The 21,788-nt window shown below is 46.2% G+C and overlaps 1 protein-coding gene across 1 annotated transcript in view; it reads left to right on the forward strand.

Moving 5' to 3' along the window:
• Positions 1 to 3,052, forward strand: part of hs3st6 (heparan sulfate-glucosamine 3-sulfotransferase 6) — a 108,391-nt gene extending 105,339 nt beyond the window's left edge. Inside the window, exon 2 of the mRNA XM_033041064.1 lies at positions 1,938 to 3,052. Coding sequence (XP_032896955.1) covers positions 1,938 to 2,556 — 619 coding nt within the window. The 3' untranslated portion in view covers positions 2,557 to 3,052. The remainder of the gene's footprint in view (positions 1 to 1,937) is intronic.
• Positions 3,053 to 21,788: the final 18,736 nt, after the last annotated feature.

The following is a 21,788-nucleotide window of genomic DNA, read 5'->3' on the forward strand; positions in this document are numbered from 1 at the left end:
GGTGTGAAAATTAGACAGCAAAGGGGAAGTGTAGTATAGATCATTGTTAGCTAGGGGAAGGAAACAGCGAAGCACTTATTGTAATGCTCGTCCACAAAACCGAATATAGAAAGCACACAAAAATACTGGAGAAACTCAGCGGGTGCAGCAGCATCTATGGAGCGAAGGAAATAGGCAACGTTTCGTCCCGAAACGTTGCCTATTTCCTTCGCTCCATAGATGCTGCTGCACCCGCTGAGTTTCTCCAGAATTTTTGTGTACCTTTGATTTTCCAGCATCTGCAGTTCCTTCTTAAACAGAATGTAGAAAGCCTTTGAGATTTGAAGATGTCCATTAACCTGTTATTTTATGGACCAGCATGTTGACAGGAGTAGGATTTATTGAGGCGGCAAAGTGAAATTTCACCAGCCAAGATTTTCACAGTTCACATTCCCCCTCCATCTGATGTCGGCTGGTGTGATAAGTCTGTGGCTGATCAACCTAAACCTCCGCAGGACACACAAAGCAGTTGGATTTGCGAGGCGTTAGGCTGACGTGTCGAGAGGTCGGGGGGGGGGAGGAGCTGACGGAAGAGTGAAGCACAAGATGGATGGAGGGTGCGGACTAGACACGTTGCATGGGAACGGACGCACTCCAAGCGAACGCTTCCGTTTCACGATTCTCTGACTGGAACTTGAGCTGGGTGGACTCACACAATCGTTTATTTCTCAATAACTGTGGCAATTCTCCTCGTTCTGTCCATGCTTGCGCCCTAGAAATTAATTGGGGGGGGACGATCAAAATGTGAGGAGGGGTAATCTTTCAATGAAAATTAAATATGATGCTTTCCAGTTATCTCTTCTCCACGTGCAACACAAAGGCTGAAGGTGTCCTTCACAAGGTGCCATTCCTAAGTAATATCGCAACGGTCCTTCCATAAGCTAGGGTACTGTCCGATTCAGGATCAGTCCAGGTTCAGGAACAGCTTCTCCCCTACAGCCATCAGGCTATTAAACACTACAACCTCAAATAAACTCTGAACTACAATAGACTATTATTGTTATTATTGCACTACTATTAGTTGATTAAAAGCCCTGTCCCACTGTACGAGTTCATTCAAAGAGTTCTCCCGAGTTTGCCCTGATTCGAACTCGGAGATTTACGGTAATGGCTGCTCGTCGGTACTCGGGGCTCTCGTGGACATTTTTCAACATGTTGAAAAATCTTCACGAGTCTTCCCGAGCTTACCGCGTTTCCTGAGTACCTGCCGTTAGCGTTAAGAGCCGCTAAGAGACGTCCCCGAGCTCCGACGTACCCGCTGCGTTCATTCTACGTGCTTCCACGAGTTTGATTTTTTTAAACTCGGGAGAGCTCTTGAATTACCTTGTACCGTGGGACAGGGCTTTTATACTAACACTATCCTGCACACACTAGTGACAATTTACAATCCGACTACTGGTGCTGTCTGTATGTTCTCCCTGTGACCGTGTGGGTTTTCTCTGGGTGCCCTGTGGCTTGGTATAAATGTAAATTGTCCCTAGTGTGTGTAGGATAGTGTTAATCGGTGGGCCGAAGGGCCTGTTTTGATGCTGTATCTCTAAATTAAACTAAACCAACTGGAGCTGGGTGCAGTACTCCAAGATTCAATCACCTGTCGCTAACCGTGGTTGTGAGCTGACTGACCATCGAACACTTTACACTTCAGAAGTCAGGGAAAAGTCCCAAAATCTCTGACCAGTCTTTCCATCATCAGGAGACTGCGAAGCCCTGGGCCTGGGCCTGGGCCTGGGCCTGGGCCTGGGCCTGGGCCTGGGCCTGGGCCTGGGGGAAGGAACATATTTGTTAAGAATATATCCATTGACAAAAGGGCCTTGACGAAAACACAGGCTGACATTTCGCACTGCCTTTCCCGAATTCCTTTATTTTAATTCTGAGATGTTGCCTCTTTGTTTTTGTAGGAACCTCATGCCCCGGACTCTGGAAGGACAGATCACCATGGAGAAAACGCCCAGTTACTTTGTCACCAAAGAAGCCCCGAAGCGCATCTCCTCCATGTCGAGGAACACCAAGTTGATCGTGGTGGTGAGGAACCCTGCCACCAGGGCCATCTCGGATTACACCCAGACCCTGTCCAAGAACCCGGGGGTCCCCAGCTTTCAGGCGCTGACCTTTAAAAACGTCAGCACGGGTCTGATCGACACCACGTGGAGCGCGGTCCGCATCGGCATCTACGCCAAGCACCTGGAGAACTGGCTGCAGTATTTCCCCCTCTCCAAGATCCTCTTTGTGAGCGGGGAGAGGCTCGTTAGCGACCCGGCCGGCGAGATGGGCCGGGTGCAGGATTTCCTGGGCCTTAAGAGGGTCGTTACTGACAAGCATTTCTATTTTAACGAGACCAAGGGCTTTCCCTGTCTGAAGAAACCCGAGGGCAGCAGTAAACCACGTTGCCTGGGCAAATCAAAGGGAAGGACTCACCCGAAAATAGATATGGATGTTGTCCTACGGCTTAAAGAATTCTACAGGCCATTTAATCAGAAGTTCTACCAGATGACGGGCCAGGACTTTGGCTGGGAGTGAAATACATTATACTTAGCACAAACAACTGGCAATTAACTGCATGTAGAGCAACTGAGTTCGTTCATGTTAACCTTTTCTCAGCACTCGGTTTCTCTGGGAATTTGTAAAGGTTCAGTCTCACTTGCCTCAATTTTTGCGAGAGTTCATGAAATCCTTTTTACAGGTTTTTTTATGCCGAACTTTATTAATAAAAAAACGTTACATGACAAACCAAGGAATAATACTCAGAGGGGAACGAAATTCTAAAGTGCTGCTTTCATGTTTGGTATTGAAAATGAACTGCAAGATCTCACCGGTCCAGAAATGCTGAATATTAAGGATAATCTTTAGAGGTTGCAAGATTTTTAAAATAAATGACGTTGCTAGGCGTCTCTCTGAAGTATTCTGAATCTACTCTTAGGAACTGCAGATGCTAGTTTACACCAAAGATAGACGCAAAATGCTGGAGTAACTCAGCGGGACAGGCAGCATCTCTGGATAGAAGGAATGGGTGACGTTTCGGGTCGAGACTCTGTCTTACTGCCTCAATGCACTACTGCTATACACTTGAACTGAACTGTATACAAAGACGAGACGTTACCCATTCGTTCTCTCCAGAGATGCTGCCGGTCCCGCTGAGTTACTCCAGCATTTTGTGTCTACCTTAGCAGCTATCGTGTTGTCCAAGGCATTTGACATTCATTTTGAAGTTAACCACTGACCCCAACAAATGAAACCATTCTGAATCTGAATCATAAAATTAACTTAATTAAACGCAGAAGGATACAACAAGTTGGATTCACTGTTTATTTTGCAAGTGAAAATATCCTGTCCCTTTTTCCACTCTGTGATGAGTCCACATTTTTGGTTGAGGAGACTGCTCTGTTTTTTTAATCCTTTAATATATATGATTTTGCCAAGTGTTATTCTGTCGAAGATTACATTCAATACTGCAAACAATGAAAAAGATGTAGAAAATCGACAGAATTTGTCAGTCAGCAAATTAATTTACTTGTTCGTGTTTGAATGCCTTGGAAGCAGATTTACAGGCAGTAGTAAAAATGTAAAAACAAGGAACTGCAGATGCTGGTTCATACCAAAAAAAAAAGACACAAAATGCTGGAGTAACTCTGAGATACTGCCAGGCCCGTTTGGTTCCTCCACCATTTTGTGTCTTTCTTTTGGGTAATAATACATGGTCTATGAGGGCATCTTCAGTTGCAGTGGTTTGGAATGGACAAAAGTGCCATCAAAAATTGTGATTCTGGAACCTTAACTTGGAAAACAAAATCACGCACCTGATTTAAATTGACCCAAATCTGTAGGTTTAGAGACACAGCATGGAAACAGGCCCTCCGGCCCACCAAGTCCATACCAACCATCGATCAACCCGTTCAAAGTAGTTCTATGCTATCCCACTTTCACATGCCTACACACAAGATACAATTTTACAGAGGCCGTTCAGCCTACAAACATTGACGTCTTTGGGATGTAGGAGGAAACCGCTATAGAAGCAACAGGAAACTCCCAAGAAGAGTGATTTGATTTTGCTGCAATCTTTTCTTCCCCATAAATCTTATCTGATGCCTACACATCATTCAGTGGAACCAAAATGATAGATGACTGATCCGTCTCCTATTAGTGAATCTGGCAACACTTCCACCTCAAGTCTATTATTTTGGATAAGATCAAGTCGCTAGACAATAGACAATAGGTGCAGGAGTAGGCCATTCGGCCCTTCCAGCCATTCGGCCCTTCGTCGAGTTCTGTACTTACAGTCGGCTCATCATCAGATATGAAAAAGGTGCCTTCCTGATATCAAATGTAAAACGCATGGGAAGGAACTGCAGACGCTGGTTTAGACTGAAAATAGACACAAAATGTTGAAGTCACCCATCGGGTAAGGCAGCATCTGTGGAGAAAAGGAAAAGGTGACGTTTCAGGTCGGAATCATTCTTTAGACCCGAAGAATCTTCCGTCTGAAGAAGACGTCACCTACTCCTTTTCTCCAGAATACTGCTGTCTGCCCCGCTGATTTACTCCAACAATTTGTGTCTACTATTTAAAATGTCTGGTTTGTCAGAAAGTTGAGCGTTGCCCAAAGTGAGGACCTCACAGGTCATGACCTGGCATTGAAAGTCATCACCAATTTAAAATTACTTTGGGAAACCCGTTTAATGAAGCGGCACGGTGGCGCAGCGGGAGAGTTGCTGCCTCTCAGCGCCAGAGACCCAGGTTCAATCCTGACTACGGGTGCTGTCTGTACAGAGTTTGTACGTTCTCCCAGTGACCTGTGTGGGTTTTCCCCGGGTGCTCTGGTTTCCTCCCACACTCCAAAGACGTGCAGGTTTGTAGGTTAATTGGCTTTGGTAAAATTGTAAATTGTCCCTGGTGTGTGTAGGATAGTGTTAGTGTGCGGGGATCGCTGGTGGTCGGCACGGACACGGTGGGCTGAAGGGCCTGCTTCCACGCTGTATCTCTAAACAAAATTTATCTGTGATTCACCTATCGTGTCAATGCTGAAAATGTTTGTCCTCTCTGTTTGGATTTCATGCTTTAAACTGTTAATTTACATTGATATGTTTTAATGTTGTATTCATAATGTATAGTTAAGAGTAACTAATATAATTTTTTTCAACTAAAGTTATGTATGTTTTGCAACATGCTTACTACTTACGTTTTTGTGGAGTTGCGTTATTTTAGTACAGTTCACTTAACACCGAAACTGTATACGGTAATTATTTCTGATGGACATAATTAACTGAAATCATTGGTCTCCATTATGTATAAAACAATATTATTTTAAGTAATATTTCATCATTGAAATGCTATATTCAGTGACAAAAATCATTCTTGTTTCTATAAACAAAACATATTTTCTATCAATTGGTTTCTAAAGTCATAATTCCTAAAAATAATACTTTTTATTTATTCCGCTATCTAAAGACACGTAAATTTATAAAGGGGTCTCTTTATCATATCCAAAGCATTTGTTTTCTTCCGCTTTAGGAAGCTGAGTAATAATATTTTTGTTATTGCTAGACTGGAAGCATTGTTTAACGGATGTAGACTTAAATTCTGAGTATTTATATTTTTGGTGTTCCTCCATTTTAGTTACATTAGCCCTCTAGCTTTCTCCTCCACTTAGCATGTTGCAGTGGAAGACTGGAGTTTGGGAACAGATTCTTACTCCGCAAATGCATATTTCAATCTCAACAAGGTAGCATCTGCAGTTCCATCTTACACATGGATAGTGACGTTTCGGGTCGAGAAGGGTCCTGACCCGAAAAGTCACCTATCCAAAGTTCTCCAGAGATGCTGCCAGACCTGCTGAGTTACTCCAGCACTTTGTGTCCTTTTATGTACTAACCAGCATCTGCAGTTCTGCATCGGCAACTGGAGGCAACTGGAGGCAGGAAATGGCCAGAAGGAATCAGATCCAGCAATAGATGACCAAGGAAGGGTGGAGCCCACAATGGTCCATTGTTGGCTGGGGAAGTAGATATAACGAAGGGACACAGGGATGCGAACAGTGGAACTAATAGGACGACTAGGTTGGGGGAGGGGCGGTGAGAGGGAATGCAGGGGTTACTGTGAAATTAGAGCAATCAATATCCATACTGCTGGGTTGTAATCTGTCCAAGCTAAATACGAGGTGCTGTTCCTCCAATTTGCGTGTGGCCCCACTCTGACAGTAGTCATGGAATCATAGAGTGATACAGTGTGGAAACAGGCCCTTCGGCCCAACTCGCCCACACTGGCCAACATGTCCCACTAGTCCCACCTGCCCGCGCTTGGTCCATATCCCTCCAAACCTGTCCTATCCATGTACCTGTCTAACTGTTTCTTAAACGTTGGGATAGTCCCAGCCTCAACTACCTCCTCTGGCAGCTTGTTCCATACACCCACCACCCTTTGTGTGAAAAAGTTACCCCTAATAGATTCCTATTAAATCTTTTCCTCCTTTTTGCAGAGAGGTAAGTGTGAAAATGGGAAGAGGAGTTAAAGTGTAGAAGTCTGAAGAAGGGTTTCGGCCCAAAACGTTGCCTATTTCCTTCGCTCCATAGATGCTGCTGCACCCGCTGAGTTTCTCCAGCTTTTTTGTGTACCATCGATTTTCCAGCATCTGCAGTTCCTTCTTGAACAGGGGAGTTAAAGTGTTTGGCAACCGGGAGATGGCATAGGCCAAGGCGAGGGTGTTAATTCTAAACAGTGGAACTACTGGATGGCCAGGGTAGGGGGGAGGGGGGGGGGGGGGGGTAATTTAAAGCTATACTGATATTTGTGGAACCCATATTAAAAAAAAGGCATGTAATATATGGTGAATGAGATTTATACAACAGAACATTTTGAATGAGCACTTACATAAACGTTACCCCACACATCACTGTCCCTGGAAGAATGTATGATGATCATGCTAATACTCATCAACTAAGGGAGAGCCTGCAGTCATTTCTGAAATCTTGATCACACAATGTTTTGTCTCGAAAACATAAGTGATGGCTCTCAAGAGGGATGTTCTAAACTGGATCTTCGTTTGAATTATGTTGTTATCTAAGCAAACGTGTAATTGATACAACAAGGCATGTTTCATTCAGCTTAGTGTAGAGATACAGGCCCTTGGGCCCACTGAGTCTGCACCGACCAGCGATCCCCACACACTTAAACACTATCCTACACACACAAGGAACAATTTTATATATTTATACCAAGCCAATTGACCTACAAACCTAGGTACGTCTTTGGAGTGTGGGAGGAAACCGGAGCTCCCGGAGAAAACCCACGCAGGTCACGGGGAGAACGTACAAACACCGCACAGACAGCAATTGTAGCCAGGATCGAACCCAGGTCCCTGGAGCTGTGAGGCGGCAACTCTACCCCTGTGCCACCATGCCGCCCTTATGTTCGAAATGGATATTTATCGTCAATCTGGGACCCAGCCCCTCAATGTTGTTGGAGGTTTAAGATTTGCAAAATTACAGATCAAAGATACAGATGCAACACAGATTATTTAAATATACTGTATTAAATTAAATTGACAGCCATTCACAATGGATAATTACTAATCTACCCCCCACGCTGCCTCAGCAAGGCCAGCAGCATCATCAAGGACCAGTCTCACCCCGGTCACTCCCTCTTCTCCCCTCTCCCATCAGCCAAGAGGTACGGAGATGTGAAAATGCACACCTCCAAATTCAGGGGCAGTTTCTTCCCAGCTGTTATCAGGCAACTGAACCATCCTATGATCAACTGGATAGCTGACCAGAGCTACCAACCACCTCATCGGAGACCCTCGGACTATCTTTAATCAGACTTTACTGGACTTTATCCTGCACTAAACGTTATTCCCTTTATCCTATACTATGCGATTGGCTCGACTGTAATATGACAAGGCTCTGGAACCAAGCGTGCCGGAAAATCAGTGGTGGACCTAACAACACCGATTAAATATAGTTCGTAGGTTTCCAAAGGGGTAGATGGGAGGTCAGGACCACTCTGGGTAGACAGGTCTGTTCGTGTGGCCCTGAATGCTCGCACCGTTGCCTACAACTCAGGCCTGGCATCAGGAAACATGGACGTCTACAAGGCAGAGTCCTACCGACTGCGAAGGGCGGTGAAGTACGCAAAGAGAAGGTACAGAGACAAGATGGAGTTACAGATGGAGCAGCAGGACACCAGAAGCCTGTGGCAGGGGCTACGGATTGTAACCAACTACTGGGGCACCCCTCCCTCATCCGCAAGTGCCGGCACCTCCCTAGCTGATGACCTGAACTCCTTTTACGCTCTTTTCGAGAGGGGCAACACCAACCCAGGTCTGCCGACTATCGACAATACCGCCAGCGGGCTGGCTACCGAAGCTGAAGGGAGGAATGTGCACACATTCTCGCTGTCCGAGCACCACGTGAGGAGGGCTCTGACACGGGTGAACACAAGAAAAGCTGCAGGCCCCGATGGCATCTTGGGGCGAGTACTCAAGTCCTGTGCTACGCAGCTAGCTCCAGTGCTCACTACATTATTCAACCTCTCCCTGGACAAGTCCGTGGTCCCTGCCTGCTTCAAAAAATCCATCATTGTACCGGTACCAAAAAATGCCTCCCCAGCCTGTCTGAATGACTACCGTCCGGTGGCCCTTACCTCGGTAGTCATGAAATGCTTTGAGAGGCTGGTGAAGAAACACATCTGCGCCTTCCTCCCTCGCCACATGGACCCGTTGCAGTTCGCATACCGTCCGAACAGATCCACGGACGATGCGGTCTCCCAGGTCTTGCACACCGCTCTCTCCCATCTGGACAGCCAGAAGGGGGGCTACGTGAGGATGCTGTTCATAGACTACAGTTCAGCCTTCAACACGATAGTCCCCACCAGACTGGCCAGGAAGCTAATGGAATTGGGGCTCAACAACCTCCCTGTGTGCCTGGGTCCTGGACTTTCTCACCGCCAGGCCCCAGGTAGTCAAGATGGGAGGGAATACATCGAAGTCCTTCACCCTGAGCACAGGATCGCCCCAGGGTTGCATCCTCAGCCCCCTATTGTACTCCCTGTACACACATGACTGTGTGGCTAGGTTCAGCTCCAACTCAATAATTAAGTTTGCTGATGACACTGTGGTGGTGGGCCTGATCTCAGACAACGATGAGAAGGCCTACCGGGAGGAGGTGGCTGATCTAGCACTCTGGTGCCAGGATAACAGCCTCCTCTTGAACATCAAAAAAACGAAGGAGCTGATCATGGACTTTAGGAGGGCACATCATCCGAGGACGTACACTCCATTGAGGATAAATGGGGATCCTGTGGATAGGGTGAACTGTTTTAAATATCTGGGAGTCCACATCTCCGAGGATATGACATGGGCATCACACGCCTCAGCACTCGTGAGTAAGGCAAGGCAGCGCCTTTACCACCTCAGGCAATTGAGGAAATTCAGAGTGTCTCCGAGGATCCTCCAGTGCTTCTACGCAGCGGCGGTGGAAAGCATCTTGTCCGGGAACATTACCATCTGGTTTGGGAATTGCTCTGCCAAGGACAAGAAGGCTCTGCAGAGAGTAGTGCGTTCGGCCAAACGCACTATGGGAACTTCACTTGCCCCCCTGCAGGAACTATACATCAGGAGGTGCAACTCCAGAGCCAACAATATCATGAGAGACCCCTTCCACCCCTGCAACGGACTGTTCCAGCTGCTACGGTCAGGCAAACGCCTCCGTTGCCATGCGGTGAGAACGGAGAGGTTGAGAAGGAGTTTCTTCCCAGAGGCCATTCGGACTGTAAACGCCTATCTCACCCGGGACTAACTATAATGAACGTTTTTCCTTCCATCATTTATTATGTAAAAGAATATGTGTGTTTGTGATTGTGTTTATAGTTTGTTTGGTTGTTTGTCTTTTGCATAAAAGTCCGCGAGCATTGCCACTTTCATTTCACTGCACATCTCGTATGTGTATGTGACAAATAAACTTGACTTGACTTGACTTCTCTAGTTGGTGAGAGGGCGGGCCAGTTGCCTGATAAAAGCTGAGAAGAAGCTGTTCAGTTAATTTAGGACAAAATGGTTGGTGGCGCAGCGGTAGAATTGCTGCCTCACAGCGCCAGTGACCTGGGTTCAATCCTGACTACGGGTGCTATCTGTACAGAGGTTCTACATTCTCCCCGTGACCTGCGTGGGTTTCCTCCCACACTCTAAACTAATTGGCTTCTGTAAAAAATATATATGTATATATATAGTGTACAGTGTGACAGCTGGTTGGTGTGAACTGGGTGAGCTGAAAGGCTTGTTTCCGTGAAGTATCTATCGAAAAATAAATAGAGTCCAAGTTGGAAGGTCTCCAATGGGGTGGATGCGAGGTCAACACCGCACTCTCTGGCTGGTGCGAGGACGGTTCAGTCGCCCGACCACAGCTGGGAAGAACGTGTTCAGTTCATGTAAAGAGCAAACAGTTAATGTTCATTCCCGCCGTTTGCAACGATTGCCAACAAAAGTCACCGAGCAATTAAAAGCACCCCTTCCCCTATTGGCATTCTCCAGGGGACTGTACAATTCCGGGACAAAATGTCTAAAATAGAATGGAGATGAAAGTGGGCTGGGGTCTGGCGTGCTGGGAGGCTGTGTCACATCTACTGCAACGTGTTTGGCAGCTTCACTGGCAGGCCCGGCGTGATGGACTACACCCCTCATGTTTGGGGTTTGGGTCCCGGTGACACTCCACCAAATTATTCTCAGTGACAGCTTCAAAGTTTCCCAAAGTGGCTGTGAAAGGGCTGGAACGCTTGATAGCGATCCTATTAGCCAGCTGAGTGAATGCATTCAGGGGGCAGCCATATAGATATGCAAAAACCCAGCCGTGCTCTCAAAGAGGCCCTGTGTCTCCCTTTTTGTAAAGCCACCGCTCTCTTTAAGAGCCGGCCTTTCTCCGAGCGCACAATGCCATATAGACTGCGGTATTAAGAGCATCCGAAGCAGGCACCACCGCATTGAATCTCAGGTCGTCGACTCATTAAGGATGCTCGTCGGGATCTTGCGAATACTCCTCAAGAGGGTTGACTGCGAGGATTTGTATTTTTGAAGTGTCGGAACAATGGCCTGTTGAACCTAATTGCTGCCCCGGCAGTTAGGGTTCAAGTGTTTGCATTCACTGAGCTGGACCTGGAACACTTGTGGCCTTTCTGTTCGACAGAGTCTCCACTTCATCACGCCTCGGACAATACAGTATATTGTGAACGCTTGGTGTTACGGAGAAAGCACCTGAGACCGACCCCAAACTCGGAGAAACTCTTAATTTCGAAACTCTTATGAAGGCAGAAAACCTGTGTCCTAGCGGTAACAGGTCGGAGGAAAGTCGTTCACAATTTGCCTGAACGATATTGAGCGATAGTTGGTGATAGGAATGATAATTTGTGACATTTAAACAACTTCTACCCGCAACCACCCCGTGTTGCCCCCGATCCATTGATAAAATGCTGGCAGAACCTTGAAAAGAAAATCGCCAAACTTTATAAACATTACTTTTGTTTATTTATTCTTTCTGACACCATTTTTGTGATTTTTAAAAAAATCACTCCATTGCTTCATTCCATTTAGAATGGTTATGTCAATACCTTTTAAAAGATCAAATTGCATTTTTAAAGAAAATCCTCCTTGTTTCTTTGCGCAGTGTTGCAATAGTATTCAAAAGAAAACACTAATATTGGATTGAAAATCCTTGCCCTAAAACATGCATAGAAAGAACCATCTTGAGAACCGCCTTGGCTGTCAGTTCAGAGCAGATGCTGGTTTAGTATGTAGAGCAGAATGCCAGCGATCTGAAGTATTGCAAGCTGCAACTTGTTTGCTAAAAAGAGGGGGAAACTTAGCAGTTACAGGCTGGCCAGTTGTTAGTGATGGGGGAACATTTTTAGGCAATTTTAATGACAATAATCTAAACTGTTTAATAAACTTTAAGCCCTCTGGGATATGAAGAACAATAACAGAATAATTCAGAAATTGGCTCAGGGATAGGAAACTGAGTTTGTTTTGAATGGCTGCAAGCAATGTACAATTATATGGCCTGGGAAGTTGATAGTTTGCGGTGGCACGGTGGCGCAGCGGCTGCCTTACAGCCCCAGAGACCCAGGTTCGATCCCGACCATGGGTGCTGTCTGTACAGTTTGTACGTGTTCTCTCTGTGACGTGGGCTTTCTCATTGATTGTCATTATTAATTTCTCTAACTTTAACATTTTGTTAACCAGATGTAAACCATCGCATCGACTTTAAAGTCTGAAGAAGGGTCCTGACCCGAAACGTCACCTATTCCTTCTCTCCAGCGGTGCTGCCTGACCCGCTGAGTTACTCCAGCACTTTGTGTCCTTTTTCTTTGGACAAACCAGTAATATGGGCAGATGAAACTATTGCACAGGAATGTGAAATGATATAACCATATAACCATATAACAATTACAGCACAGAAACAGGCCATCTCGACCCTTCTAGTCCGTGCCGAACACGTATTCTCCCCTAGTCCCATATACCTGCGCTCAGACCATAACCCTCCATTCCTTTCCCGTCCATATAACTATCCAATTTATTTTTAAATGATAAAAACGAACCTGCCTCCACCACCTTCACTGGAAGCTCATATGTTTTTATTAGCGCAATGAGGGGAACGTTGTATGTAGACAGATGGTGACGGTTGGCAGGAGAAAGAGAGAAGTCTCTCAAAATTATACCTGGCATCTTTGTACTTTTTAAAATAATGGTGGGATCGTATGTAAAAGAAAAGACATGCCGTCAAGCCTGTATAAAAGACTGTTTAGGCCTGAGCTGAGGTATTGTGCTCAATTCTGGGCACAGTGCCTATAGGAAATATGTCGAGGTCTTAGAGCGGGAATAATAAAGGTAGCTTGAAGGCTTTGAGTTCAGCAGAGAAACTGAATAATCTGCAATCTCATCAAAACGCAGAAAACCTTCTGAGTGATAAACAATAAAAGATGTTCAAAAGCATAAGCAGTTTTAAAAAAATGAAGGGAAACAGTGTGTAGGAAGAAACAGCAGACTGCCGGAACTTTACACCGCAGATAGACACAAAAAGCTGGGGTAACTCAGCGGGACAGGCAGCATCTCTGGATGTTTCGGGTCAAGACCTTTCTTCAGTCTAAAGAAGGGTCTCGACCCAGAACGTCACCTAATTCCTTCTCTCCAGAGGTGCGGCCTGTCCCGCTGAGTAACTCCAGCATTTAGAGAGGGAAGAAGAATGGTTTGGGTTTAGAACACAAAGTGCTGGAGTAACTCCAGCAGGTCGGGCAACATCTCTGGAGAACATGGATAGGTGACGTTTCAGCCTGGAGAAGGGTCTTGAACCAAAATGTCACCTATCCATGTTCTCCAGTGCTTAGTTATTCTCCCACTTATCCTTTGTGTGTTAACCAGTGCCTGCAATTCTTAGTTTCTACTGGTTTACGTCTATGTTTATTATTGTCACATGCCCCAAGGTACAGTGAAAAGCTTTGTTTCGCATAATAATAATAATAATATATTTTATTGTCATTACACATAGGTGCAACGAGATTTGGTATGCAGCTTCCTTCCGATAGTCATAACTTAAACAACTAATAACATTTAGATACACCGAGAAACATGATTTATAAATTTAAAAAATTTCAATTAAAAAAAAAGAACAGTAAAACAGTCTAAAGTGCAAATATGTCTGTGCCGGGTCGATGTGCGTGAATACAGTTCATGGGGGTGGGTGGTGGGGGGCACTCAGCAGGGCCGGTTCAGAGCAGCGACAGCTCTGGGGATGAAGCTGTTCCTGAGTCTGGAGGTGCAGGCGTAGAGGGCCTTGCCGGAAGGTAGGAGTTTGAACAGACTATTACAAGGGTGATACCCAATCAATTCCGATGATACTATACATAACTACAATCACGACACAAACTGAAGTACAATGGGTAGAGGGAAGGGGAAGACACAGAATGTAGTTCTCAGCAGTGTAGCACAACTGGATGCAGATGTGAAAGAACCAGATGGCACACGTGCAAACGATTTTCCACGGCACGCGGAGATCTTCAACACACCGCCTCTCTCCACGGCAGAGGCAGATTCAGTAGTAAGATCAATTGGATAAATGGTGAAAGGAAAATAAAAATGATAGTCCGGGTGGGGTGGGACTAATTGGATATCTATTCCACAAAGCCAGCGATTACAGTGATCAGAACAACCCCCCTATGTGCTAAGTAATTCTACCAGTTACATTATTTTTAGTAGAAGTGGTGCTTTTTCTGAATTAGCCTGGGCAGCCTTAAAGTAAGGTAAACAGTTCAGCAATGCTGGAATATTGAGGATGTTATGGCAGGCGAATAAGCAAGCCACGCATGGTGAATCAAAGAGATCTTTATTGTCAAAGCAAAAGGAACAACACACACGCGAATGGGGGAAGGTTGACCCGGGGGTTCGTTATTATATCAAGTCAAGTCACATTTATTTATATAGCACATTTAAAAAACAATTCTCGTTGGCCAAATTGCTTTACATTTGTTATAAGAATAGCACAACAAAACAAACTACATACATGTATACATATAGCCCTCACTCAGAGGACGTCAGGAAAGGCTTGGGAGTATAGATAGAGTCGATGGAGGAGGCAGTTCTGATGGGAAAGGGGATACTGTTCCACAGTCTAGGGGCTGCAACCGCAAAGGCACGGTCGCCCCTGAGCTTATGCCTCGACCGTGGGATATTCAGCAGCCCCAAGTCGGCCGATCTGAGGGGCCTGGAGATGGAATGGTGGGTGAGAAGACTTTTTATGTAGGTGGGGGCAAGCCCATTGAGGGCTTTGTAGACATAGAGGAGGATCTTTAAGTTTATATGGAACCGCACAGGGAGCCAGTGGAGAGAGGCCAGGATCGGGGTGAAGATGTGGTCCCTTTTTCGGGTGCCCGTCAGGAGTCTCGCTGCGGCGTTTTGGACCAGTTGCAGGCGGGACAGGGAAGATTGGCTGATGCCAGTGTAAAGGGAGTTGCAGTAATCTAGGCGGGAGGAGATGAATGTGTGGATGATCTTTTCCAGGTAGGGCACACCCCTATACCTCGTGACAACTCCTTCCTGCCATTACCCAGTCACGTGACCCTACCCCCGACTGCCGAGGGTTCGCATTGTAAGTGGCCACAATGTAATTTATGAGTTTGGATCAACTTGGGGATATGGGCCAAATGCAGGCAAATGGGACTAGCATCTTGATTGGTATGGCGAGTTGGGCCGAAGGGCCTGTATCCCGTGCTGTAGAATGCCTGTTTGATAACTGATATGATTACAAAAGTAAAGCATAAAAAGGTAGACTTTACTGTAATAATCAGCCCTCTGAGTCCACGCCGATTATTGATCACCAGTTCACATGATAGTTCTATGTTATCCCACTTTCTCATCCACTCCCTACGCACTAAGGGTTTGGCACCATTTTCAAGTCTCAGATATTATAAGTGCAGAGTTTTTAACCAGACCATGAAGGCCCATTGTCCTGGCGGCGTGGCAGTGTCGGCCCGGCCAAGCATAGCCGTTGGTGTCTTCCACTGTTGCTCCACCGCAGCCCCGTGCAACTGCAGGCCGTGTGCTCGGCATCTTGGAGCGCCGCCCAGTCCAGCCGAGCCCCCAGGCTGCTGCAGGGCCTCCAGCGGCCCACTACAACATCGAGGTGCCCTCCTCTGCTTCTCACAGGCATCGTGTGCAGAACAGACATTATGGGCTGAACGGCCTGTTCATGTACTGTTCTATGTTCTATGTCTCTTTCATGTCATTTACATTGCAGAAACAGGCCGTGTGGCCCAATGGGTCTGTGGAAATTTAACCACATCAACACAATCTTCTTTTCCTTTCCTCCAAACTAATTTATCTATCTTTGTCTTCAATTCATCATGGGCAGCAGTGATTAGTGTGGGTATCAGGGGTTATGGGGAGAAGGCAGGATACTGCAGTTAGGAGATAGATCAGCCATGATTGAATGGCGAGTAGACTTGATGGGCCGAATGGCCTAATTCTGGCTCTACAACTTATGAACGTATGGATTCACTAATTAGATCAGGGCCGCGAATTTCTGACTGTGTTTCACACATGTTAATGATAAGATCATTTTGCACAAGTGAAAATCTGGAGAATAAGTAACTGGATTAAAATGGCTGAATCAGGTTATATATTCAAGCAAAGAATCTGGCAATATATCCCAGCAACTCTCTGGTGGATTGAACCACATCATAGTAAGCATGCACCACAGTAAGCATACTGTCGGCTTGCATCACAGCTCGGTTTGGGAACAGTTCTTCCACTCAAGACCACAAGATATTGTAGAGAGTTACAGATGTAGCCGGGTCCATTGCACAGAGTAGACAGTACTGAGCCCGCATTTTATTTCAGAGATACAGCGCAGAAACAGGCCCTTCGGCCCACCGAGTCCCCACCGACCAGCGATCCCCGCACATTGACACTATCCTACACACACCAGGGACAATTCACAAACACGCCAGCCAATTAGCCTACATACATGTACGTCATTGGAGTGTGGAAGGAAACTGAAGATCTTGGAGAAAACCTACGCGGTCACGGGGAGAACGTACAAACTCCGTACAGACAGCACCCGTAGTCGGGATTGAACCCGGGTCTCCGGCGACCTTGTCAAAGGCTTTTTGAAAGTCCAGATGCACCACATCCACTGGCTCTCCCTTATCCATTCTACTTGTTACATCCTCAAAAAATCCATGCTGACTTTGACCAATCCTGTCACTGCTTTCCAAATACGTTGCTATAACATCTTTAATAATTGACGCCAGCATCTTCCCCACTACCGATGTAAGGCTAACTGGTCTATAATTCCCCTTTTTCTGTCTCCCTCCTTTCTTAAAAATTGGCTACCCTCCAGTCCACAGGAACTGATCCAAAGTCGAGAGAACTTTGAAAAATGATCTCCAATGCATCCACGATTTCCAGGGCCACCTCCTTGAGTACTATGGGATGCAGACCATCAGGCCCTGGGGATTTATCTGCCTTCAGTCCCAACAGCTTACCTCACACCATTTTCTGACTAATGTGGATTCCCTTCGGTTCCTCCCTTCCACAAGATCCTCGGTCCCCTTGTATTTCCGGGAGATTGTTTGTTAGTGAAGACAAAACCAAAGTACTTGTTTAACTGTTCTGCCATTTCCTTGTTTCCCCAATATAAATCCACCTGTCTCTGACTGTAAGGGACCTACATTCGTCTTGACTAATCTATTCCTTTTACATACCTAAAGAAACTTTTACAGTCAGTTTTTATATTCCCCGCAAGCTTTCTTTCATGCTCTTGTTTCCCCCTTTTAATTAACCCAATTGTCCTCCTCTGTTGAGTTCTAAATTTCTCCCAGTCCTCTGGTTTGCCGCTTCTTCTGGCCAATTTACATGCCCCTTCCTTGGCTTTAACACTGTCCATGACTTCCCTCGTCAGCCACAGTTGAGCCGCCTTCCCAGTTTTATTTTTTCGCCATACAGGGATGAACAATCCTTGGAAAACATCCTCTCCGACATCCACTCTGTCTGTGACCTTGATCACGAGGGTGCGGGAGGCCAGACCACGGTTGCCTCTCCCACCGGTCTCACCCCTGACCCTTCGCATCCGTCGCCATCACTGGCCCCATCCTCCGGGTCTCCGGTCTCGGGGGGCGAGCACGGGGCCGGCTCGGCGGCTCCCCCTGCAGGCCGCAGGGCGCGGTCCGTCGGGTCAATCAAGCTGCATAGCCCCGAAGAACAGGTGACTGTCCGTCGCATTTATCCATGTTCCATCAACTTTCATCTTACGTTTACTTATGCCCCTGTCCCACTTAGGAAACCTGAACGGAAACCTCTGGAGACTTTGCGCCTCACCCAAGGTTTCCGTGCGGTGAGGCGCAAAGTCTCCAGAGGTTTCCGTTCAGGTTTCCTAAGTGGTACAGGGGCATTATCTACACAACTGAGATGATGAGCAATCTTCATAATCTGCCGTATCCATTACTTTTACAGATATTTCCTTTACTGAGTTTTTTTTCTCTAATGCACCCAAATTGAACGCACAATGGTGGAAATGTTGCCAAGACACCAAAACATGTACAGATGTACGAACAGTCATCTTGCGTTTTACATTTCTGTACTTTAATCACATCGCACATGTAAAATCCAAAGATTGCTTTACTTTGTATGGTTACTGCCCAGTTAGTTTCTATACTGAACTGTCGAACCATGGAGACACAAGAACTGTAGATGCTGGTTTACAAAGTAACTCAGCAGGTCAGGCAGCATGGATGTGAAGGACACAAAGTGCTGGAGTAACTCAGCAGGTCAGGCAGTCTCTCTGGAGAACATGGATAGGCAATGAAAGGCTTGGATATAGTGGATGTGGGGAGGATGTTTCCACTAGTGGGAGAGTCTAGGACCAGAGGTCATAGCCTCAGAATTGAAGGACGTTCCTTTAGGAAGGAGATGAGAAGAAATTTATTTAGTCAGATGGTGGCGAATCTGTAGATTTTTTTGGCACTGAAGGCTGTGGAGGCCAAGTCAGTGGATATTTAGAAGGCAGAGATATATAGATTCTTGATAAGTACGGGTGTCAGAGGTTACAGGGAGAAGGCAGGAGAATGGGGTTAGGAAGGAGAGATAGATCAGCCATGATTGAATGACTGAGTAGACTTGATGGGCCAAATGGCCTGATTCTACTCCCATCCCTTATGATCTTATGACCTAATTATTCAGGCTTACATCGATGCACTTGTAATGGTTATTCTAGCGGTGAACAGCCAAGATAACTACATGGTGATAAGTAGGGGGGAAGGCCACTTTTGCCAGACATAGAATACATAATATGTTCCTCAGTGACATTGAGCTAGTGTTTCAAGTGTGGCACTCGGTCAATTTGTCAGATAATGGGATTTCATTCCCACAATTTGAAATCCAAATTACCTACCGATGAATGCACTAATGGAAAAGTCAATGGAGATTGTTAAGGACCTCTCGATGTTAGGAGCAAGTCAGATGTGTGTTCGGGTTTACAATTGTGTTTCACTGGTGTCCAGGCTGTATCCAGCATCGCTCATAGGTAAGAGAATCAGTCGTCTAGGGAACAACATCACTACATTTCTGTAATTCAGAAAAGGACAAAGAACAGAAAATCAATCGATGCGAAAACAGAAGTTTATTTTATTTTAATCATTTTTTGAACGGTCAAATTTACTATGAAACAACCAAAGAGGTGGATCCAATTGCCTCATTCTTTTCATGGGGTCAAGGAAAGAGCCCTGTTTCCACCAATCTTTCCACCACCACGCACAAGAAGCACAAGAAGCGACAAGACAGACACCATGTGATCTGAAGAAGGGTTTCGGCCCAAAACGTTGCCTATTTCCTTCGCTCCATAGATGCTGCTGCACCCGCTGAGTTTCTCCAGCATTTTTGTGTACCTTCGATTTTCCAGCATTTGCAGTTCCTTCTTAAAGACATACACCATTGTATGCAGATGCTGAGAAGTGTGTTCAGCTCTGGCTGAACAACTTCTAATCTTGTGTGTGGACTCGATAAGAATAAGATCCTTTTCATTGGAAGATCAGAACATGAAAAACATAAATGTATAAAATATCCATCCATATTTTATATAAGATTCAGGACACCTTGGTTGGCGTGGGCAAGTTGGACCAAAGGGCCTGTTTCTGTGATATATGACTCCAGTACTGAATAACAGCTGTTGAAAGCCTTACATAGAAACATAGAAATTAGGTGCAGGAGTAGGCCATTCGGCCCTTCGAGCCTGCACCGCCATTCAATATGATCATGGCTGATCATCCAACTCAGTATCCCGTACCTGCCTTCTCTCCATACCCTCTGATCCCCTTAGCCACAAGGGCCACATCTAACTCCCTCTTAAATATAGCCAATGAACTGGCCTCGACTACCCTCTGTGGCAGGGAGTTCCAGAGATTCACCACTCTCTGTGTGAAAAAAGTTCTTCTCATCTCGGTTTTAAAGGATTTCCCCCTTATCCTTAAGCTGTGACCCCTTGTCCTGGACTTCCCCAACATCGGGAGCAATCTTCCTGCATCTAGCCTGTCCAACCCCTTAAGAATTTTGTAAGTTTCTATAAGATCCCCTCTCAATCTCCTAAATTCTAGAGAGTATAAACCAAGTCTATCCAGTCTTTCTTCATAAGACAGTCCTGACATCCCAGGAATCAGTCTGGTGAACCTTCTCTGCACTCCCTCTAGGGCAATAATGTCCTTCCTCAGATTTGGAGACCAAAACTGTACGCAATACTCCAGGTGTGGTCTCACCAAGACCCTGTACAACTGCAGTACTTAGCTGGACTTAGGTCCAGCACTTAGCAGCATGGTGCGCTGACAACAACCTGGCCCTTAACTCCAAGAAGACCAAGGAGCTCATTGTAGACTTCAGGAAGTCCAGGGGCGGCACGCACACCCCCATCCACATTAACGGGACGGAGGTGGAACGTGTTTCTAGCTTCAGGTTCCTGGGAGTCAACATCTCCGATGACCTCTCTTGGACCCACAATACCTCAACTCTGATCAAGAAGGCTCACCAGCGTCTCTTCTTCCTGAGGAGACTGAAGAAGGTCCATCTGTCTCCTCAGATCCTGGTGAACTTCTACCGCTGCACCATCGAGAGCATCCTTACCAACTGCATCACAGTATGGTATGGCAACTGCTCTGTCTCCGACCGGAAGGCATTGCAGAGGGTGGTGAAAATTGCCCAACGCATCACCGGTTCCTCGCTCCCCTCCATTGAGTCTGTCCAAAGCAAGCGTTATCTGCGGAGGGCGCTCAGCATCGCCAAGGACTGCTCTCACCCCAACCATGGACTGTTTACCCTCCTACCATCCGGGAGGCGCTACAGGTCTCTCCGTTGCCGAACCAGCAGGTCCAGGAACAGCTTCTTCCCGGCGGCTGTCACTCTACTCAACAACGTACCTCGGTGACTGCCAATCACCCCCCCACCCCCCGGACACTTATTATCACTTATTATTATTTATTTAAATCATTTGCTATGTCGCTCTTCCAGGGAGATGCTAAATGCATTTCGTTGTCTCTGTACTGTACACTGACAATGACAATTAAAATTGAATCTGAATCTGAATCTGAATCTGAATCTGAGTAGAACCTCCCTGCTCCTATACTCAAATCCTTTTGCTATGAAAGCTAACATACCATTCGCTTTCTTCACTGCCTGCTGCACCTGAATGCCCACTTTCAATGACTGGTGTACCATGACACCCAGGTCTCGCTGCATCTCCCCTTTTCCTAGTCGGCCACCATTTAGATAATAGTCTGCTTTCCTGTTTTTGCCACCAAAATGGATAACCTCACATTTATCCACATTATACTGCATCTGCCAAACATTTGCCCACTCACCCAGCCTATCCAAGTCACCTTGCAGTCTCCTAGCATCCTCCTCACAGCTAACACTGCCCCCCAGCTTAGTGTCATCCGCAAACTTGGAGATATTGCCTTCAATTCCCTCATCCAGATCATTAATATATATTGTAAATAGCTGGGGTCCCAGCACTGAGCCTTGCGGTACCCCACTAGTCACTGCCTGCCATTGTGAAAAGGACCCGTTTACTCCTACTCTTTGCTTCCTGTTTGCCAGCCAGTTCTCTATCCACATCAATACTGAACCCCCAATGCCGTGTGCTTTAAGTTTTTAAACTAATCTCTTATGTGGGACCTTGTCGAAAGCCTTCTGGAAGTCCAGATACACCACATCCACTGGTTCTCCCCTATCCACGCTA

The sequence above is a fragment of the Amblyraja radiata genome, chromosome 22 (assembly GCF_010909765.2).
Source record: "Amblyraja radiata isolate CabotCenter1 chromosome 22, sAmbRad1.1.pri, whole genome shotgun sequence".
NCBI classification, from domain to species: Eukaryota; Metazoa; Chordata; class Chondrichthyes; order Rajiformes; family Rajidae; genus Amblyraja; species Amblyraja radiata.